At 42.3% G+C, this 6,785-nt stretch overlaps 1 protein-coding gene across 1 annotated transcript in view; it reads left to right on the top strand.

Annotated features, from left to right (window-relative positions):
* Positions 1-6,785, top strand: part of RNF24 (ring finger protein 24) — a 31,392-nt gene that overhangs the window by 14,911 nt on the left and 9,696 nt on the right. Inside the window, exon 3 of the mRNA XM_006758055.2 lies at positions 733-774. Coding sequence (XP_006758118.1) covers positions 733-774 — 42 coding nt within the window. The remainder of the gene's footprint in view (positions 1-732; positions 775-6,785) is intronic.

The following is a 6,785-nucleotide window of genomic DNA, read 5'->3' as shown; positions in this document are numbered from 1 at the left end:
TAGCTAGATGGTAGCTTTTGGTTGTGATTTCTGAAAATGTGATTTGCCCTCAAAACTATTTTTGATTCAGGTATATAAGATACTCAAAATAGAGATTTTTCCCAAATTTCACTTGTCTGTTTTTTCACTTGAAGATGACATATAATTCTAACAAGCTAAGTTTATTCTCAGAACTTTTCAATTTATTAGTCATTTGCCCTCTTGTCATTTGGCATTCCTTTTAACTGATATCCAGTCACTGCAAAGTCAGATTAGAAACAGCACCTGGATAAGTTTAAGCCTCTTTATATAACTCTAGAGATAAAGTTTTCTGAGGATAGTGATGTATAATAATGAGCAAAACTTTTAAAATTAAGATTGATTTTACTTTTTAATCTTCAATAATTACTAATTAGTTAATCCCATCAGTCAGTGCTGTGCTTTACTGAACCAGGAGGCAGTAAGTTTCCTACCCTGTGTTTGTACTTAGTCTATATGGGCATGTGCTAATGTCTTTTCCCAAAATTTAATCTATTGTCAAAGAGACTATAAAATTGCTTTCCAGAAGAATATTGCATCATTGTTCAATTTCAAAGAATGTTGATAAAATGTTCTATCTCAAACTGTAAAAGAAATTCTCTTCAATACTGAATAAGGGGAAATTAGCTATATATACAAAGAAAACTGTAAGTATGAGAAATTTTTTAAATTACAGACTTAAATGGGCATAAAAACATACTTTTTGTCTTACAGGTTATATTAAAAGAGAAAGTAAAAGAACTGAATTTACATGAAGTAAGTTGCCTAATAAGTATTTTAATCTTTTCTTGAACTGTTTTCTAATAAAGTGGCATGCTGTGCTATGCTTAAACATCTTTATTTTCAGAAGTTGAAAAATATTAAGTTTATTTAGCCTGGTCAGAGTAGCTCAGTTGGTTGAGCATTGCCCTGTGCACCAAAATGTTGCAGATTCCATTTCTGGACAGGGCACATACCCAGGTTGTGGGTTCCATCCCCGGTTGGGGCATTTACAGAAGGCAGCCAATCGATGTTTCTCTCTCACATTGATGTCTCTCTCTCTCTCCTGTCCTCTCTCTAAGCATGTCCTCAGGTGAGGATTTTTTAAAATTAGGTTTATTTTGTCGTATCCGGTTTGGCTCAGTGGATAAAGCATCGGCCCTTGGACTGAAGGGTCATGGGTTCAATTCTGGTCAAGGGCACATACCTCCGTTGCAGGCTCAATCCCCAGCCCAGGTTGGAGCCTGGGGTGCATGCAGGAGTCAATCAATTTATGTCGGTCTCTCTCACATCCATGTTTCTCTCTCTCTGTTTCCCTCCACCTCCCTTCCACTCTCTTTAAAAATCAGTGGAAAGCCCTAGCCAGTTTGGCTCAGTGGATAGAGTATCAGACTGCAGACCAAAGGGTCCCAGGTTCGATTCTGGTCAAGGTTACACACTTTGATTGCAGGCTTCTCCTGGGCCCTAGTCCTGGTCAAGGTGTATGCAAGAGGCAACCAATTGATGTGTTTCTCTCACATCAATATTTCTCTCTGTGTCTTCTCCTCTCTCTTGCACCCACTCTCAAAGTCAATGGAAAAATATCCTCAGGTGAGGATTACTATCTAAATAAATAAAATTTGGTTTATTTTGATCAGCTTAATAGAATACTTGAGGATGAGGTCATAAAAATCAATTGTGTGAAGACTTTAAGAGAATAACATAACTCATATTTTTAATAAGGATGGTGCCCATGTAAGATCGCATAGCAGCAGGGATGCTGCTGTCTATCAGTGCTCTATGAATAGGAGATAGATATGTTGGTTTTTCTGCTCAAGGTGAATTTGCAGTAATTTCACTCTTAAAAATGTTCCCAGTAGTTCCTTCTTACCAATGTTACAAAAATGGCAGTGATTATTTCTTGGAGGTAGGAGTTTGGGGAGATGAGGCAGAGTAGTGTAATAGGGAAGAACACACAGGGAGAGGTATATCCTTGGGATTATCTCATGTTGAGGTTGCATGGTATGGTCCATAGGGGTTCCCTATGTAATTATGCTTTTTAACTTAAATACAAAAGTGTGTGTGTGTGTGTGTGTGTGTGTGTGTCCTGATGTATACCTTAAGACACATAGTCTATAAGAATTCTAATTTTATTCCTTGTGTTGCCTCTAATTACAAATGTTAAGAATTTATTTTTAAATTTAGGGCCCTTTCTCTTTCTCTCTTTCTGAGTTTTTGAGTTGGTGTTTAAAACAAGGACTTGGAAACTTGCACGTGTAATATCTGTTTTCTTAGGTTAACTGTGGTGAAGCTACATTGCCTATCTCTTCTTTAAAGATAGATTGTGAAATTATTTGAATAATAATAAAAATGATTTATATTGTTGAACACCTTGAAATCCTTTGCCCTTTCTGCATATTTTTAATCAGAATTGATATGCTACAGCATTTTAGGCCTAACCTTGAATTAAACTCAAGCATCAATTACTGTTTGATTTTTTAAATTTCCCAGAAGTTAACTTTGGCACATGGCCAAAATTAACATGAAGTAATAGAGGGTGATCCTTTTCTGTTTAGGGTCTCTTCTTGATATACATTAGCAATATTGAATAACCAGGTTTGTCAGGAATAGAAGTCTTCCTTATTTGTCTGGCCCATTGGTTTAGAGTCTTATCCTAAGTACACTGTGTGGCAGCATTGTCTATCAGAGTTAGTACCCCAGCTGTACCCACCAATTTCAATTCTGTTGGGTCTGACCAACTACTGATTTACCCTTCCCCTGCTATTTAAAACTATGGCTTGGAAAACCTAACCTTGCTCTACAGCTTGTGTTTAGAGGCATTATGCATTTTTCACAATTCATTTTGTTCTTCCCAGCTGCATTTTTTGGTAATGAAACTATTTTTTGTCAAACTTTTGTGTGTGGGTAGCCTAATTATACAGTGATTTCAGTATGAATACTGTTATTGAATAATTACAATAGTGAAAAATCAGAGACAAGCTAAGTGTCCATCAGTAGCATAATGAATAAATAAAGCATGATACACTGGAAGATCACCCACTAAGAGAGGGAGAGAGGAAAGAAAGGAAACCTGATACAGTGACTCATACAATGAGGTACCATAAAGCAAACAAAATTAAGGAACAAGTTCTATCTAGAAGTACAGCAATCAACCTGGAAAAATCTCTAATGGGATCTTGATAAAAGCAAGTTGCAAGATGATATAAATGTTTATATCGTATATGTAAAATGAAATAAACACTAGGTTTTTCATGGGTTTTGTATGCAAACTGCAAAGTGTTTTACTATTTGAGGACGACACATAATGATCACACAGAGGAGGAGAAAAGAAGAAAAAGATTAGGGGAAATTGGTCAAATGGAAGTCAGTTTTATATGCAATGTTCTTGATTTTAAAGAAGGAAAATAAGTTAACATTAAATTTTAAAAATATTTTTAAATTATTGAATACATAAAAAATGTCAGACACTGTACTAAATCATAGAGACACAAAGAATCATAAAATACATACTAATTTATGCTCTCAAGAAGTCTCACAGAAGAGCATGTAAATGAGAAAGTCATGGAATGTGCAGAGGGTGCTATTCCATGATCCGTATCATGGTATCCCATGATCCATGATGTTTTTGGCTTTTGTTCCCATAAGGGAGCCTTCCTGGGACCTTTCAGACTCAGATGCCCAGGCACCACCCCACTCCAGCCTACCTCCCACAGTGTCCTAGACAGTTAGCTCTATATCTGTGACTATTTATGTCATTTTTTGTTTATGTTTTTCCTACCAGTCTAGGAGTTAGGCAACACTTATAAGTGAAGCTAAAGGGTGATATATATATATATTTGAGCATCTATACTAATAATAGAGGAACATGCAAACTGTCTGGGGCGCTGTCACAGTAACAGTAATGACTGAACAGCAGGCTGCGTGGGACAACCAGGTCAGAAGGGGGGGCAGTTGGCGACCAGGCTGGTGCGGGGGGCAGTTGGGGGACGACCAGGCCAGCAGGGGGGACAGTTAGGGGCGATCAGGTCGGCAGGCAGAGGCAGTTAGGGGTGATCAGGCTGGCAGGGGTGGCAGTTAGGGGCATCAGGCAGGCAGGCAGGTGAGCAGTTAGGAGCCAGCAGTCCCAGATTGTGAGAGGGTGCAGGCTGGGCTGAGGGGACCACCCCCGCTTCACAAATTTGTGCACCAGGCCTCTAGTCTATCTATAATAATAAAAGCATAATATGCTAATTAGACCAGATGGCCGAACGACCTTCCGGACCTCTAGTCTATCTATAATAATAAAAGCATTGCTGCGGCAGGGGCCAAGGCAGAGGTGGTTAGGAGTGATTAGGGAGGCAGGTGAGCAGTTAGGGGCGATCAGGCAGGCAGGCAAGTGGTTAGGGATGGTCAGGCAGGCAGGCAAGTGGTTAGGGGCGATCAGGCAGTCAGGCAAGCAGTTAGGAGCCAGCAGTCCTGGATTGCCAGAGGGATGTCCGACTGCCGGTTTAGGCCCATTCCTGCAGGGATCAGGCCTAAACCGGCAGTTGGACAGACCCCGAGGGGTCCCGGATTGCGAGAGGGTGCAGGCCAGGCTGAGAGATCCCCACTCCCGTGCCGTAATATGCTAATTAGACTGGATGTCCTTCCAGACAAAGCCATGGTGCAGGGGCCAAGGCAGAGGTGGTTAGGAGTGATTAGGGAGGCAGGTGAGCAGTTAGGGGCGATCAGGCAGGCAGGCAAGTGGTTAGGAGCCAGCAGTCCTGGATTGCCAGAGGGATGTCCGCCTGCCGGTTTAGGCCCATTCCTGCAGGGATCAGGCCTAAACCGGCAGTTGGACAGACCCCGAGGGGTCCCGGATTGCGAGAGGGTGCAGGCCAGGCTGAGAGATCCCCACTCCCGTGCCTGAATTTCATGCACCAGGCCTCTAGTATATATATAAAAGCTTAAGCGACCGGTCAACTGGTCACTGTAATGTGTATTGACCACCAGGGGGAAGTCAACTTGGACAGACGAAAAGAGAAACAGGCGATTAGTCTATGAAAGATTGCAAGTAGGTGGGGCTAAGCTGCAGTTCTCATTGAGAGGCCAGGCTATCTGCCCAAATTTCACTGCTCCCCAGGGAGGCGTGGCACCCCGACCCCCATCAACCTCTTCAGCCGTGTCCTCCCTAGGTAGCTGGGACCATGGGATGGAGGGAGGGGAAAAAGAGACCGCAAATTGCCAAACCGGTTTGGCTCAGTGGATAGAGCATCGCCCTGAGGACTGAAGGGTCCCAGGTTCGATTCCGGTCAAGGGCATGTACCTTGGTTGCGGGCACATCCCCAGTAGGAGGTGTGCAGGAGGCAGCTGGTCGATGTTTCTCTCTCATCGATGTTTCTAACTCTCTATCCCTCTCCCTCTCTCTCTGTAAAAAAGCAATAAAATATGGAGTTCGCCGTCCCTTTTTTTTGTTTGTTTTTTAAATATAGAGACCGCGAACTCCATCCCTAGCACCCACCTCCTCCTATCAGACTGGAGCCACCCTAGGACTTGCAGGAAGGCACACGAAGTGGGCAACCTGGCCACGCAGCTACCGCAACTCCCCAACCTGCCCTGGGTTACCCTTGGGCACTCACTCCACTACTCTGAGCCTCAGTCTGCACCCGCAGCGAGGCTGCCGGAACTCCACCCCAGGAACACACTTCTCCATAGCTGGGTGTGGCAGACCAGGAGATGCGAGGGGCTGCCATGGAAGACGGGGGCCAGATGCTCAGCTGACCGCGTTGAGTGGGGCCAGGATGAGCAGGAGCAGCTACTTCACGCACTACCACATCTCTGGGGGACGTTGGATGCCGATTTCAGCCCTATTCCCGCAGGCCACGCCCAGGGACCCATTTGTGCTCTGGGCCTCTAGTGATAATATGTTGTCTTTCTAGAAAGAAAAATATCCTCTTATCCTCTTAAAACTCATAGTTTACCCTTTTTTTCTTCCTCCACCTTTTAACAGAAACATAAATATAGAGGAACACATTTCTAAAAAACAAACAAACATGTTTCTAGTTCTAACCATGCAAGTGAGATAATAAATGGCATCTGATGGATCTTGGGGTCAAGAGAAATAGGTGCCATGGAAGCTGTGACACTCTGGGACATGCACATACTGTGTAGAGGAGTTGCTAGCACTCAATTCTGGCTAATTGTTGCCAATGAGGACAACAGTTGTCAGATCCGGGGCTTTTCAGGTGAAGCCTGAGAGTCTTGGCATTAGTCTGTCATCTACTTGCTGTTTGCATTTATTCTTTAATTTGTTCACCATAGTGTCCCCAGCTCTGGTTATGATGAGTAGTTTTCTCCATTAAATTTCTTTTGTACCTTTGTCAAAAATCAGATGGCCATATTTCTGTGAGTCTGTTTCTGGATTCTCTATTCTGTTCCATTGATTTATTGTCTATCTCTTTAGCCTTAATTACTATAACTTTATAGTAAGTCTTAAAATCAAGTAGTGTAATTCCTTCAACTTTATTCTTCTTTTCCAATACTGTTTTAACTAGTTCCTTTGCTCTTCGAAGTAAATTTTAGTATCAGCTTGCCTACATCTTTAAAAGAATCCTGCTGGGATTTTGGTTAGTATTGCATTAAATCTATAAGTCACTTGGGGAGAAATTGGCATCTTTAACCATGTCAAGTCTTCTAATTTATAAAGATATTATGTCTTCTCATTTATTTCTTTTTTTAATCTTTATTGTTGAAAGTATTACAGATACTCCCTTTTTTCCCTCATTGTCCCCTTCTAGCCCACACCTGCCCCCCACCCCAAGCCTTCACCC

The sequence above is a fragment of the Myotis davidii genome, unplaced genomic scaffold (assembly GCF_000327345.1).
Source record: "Myotis davidii unplaced genomic scaffold, ASM32734v1 scaffold32, whole genome shotgun sequence".
In the NCBI taxonomy this organism is placed as follows: domain Eukaryota; kingdom Metazoa; phylum Chordata; class Mammalia; order Chiroptera; family Vespertilionidae; genus Myotis; species Myotis davidii.
The sequence above is the reverse complement of the archived record's forward strand: the minus strand, read 5'-3'. Positions and strand labels throughout refer to the sequence as shown.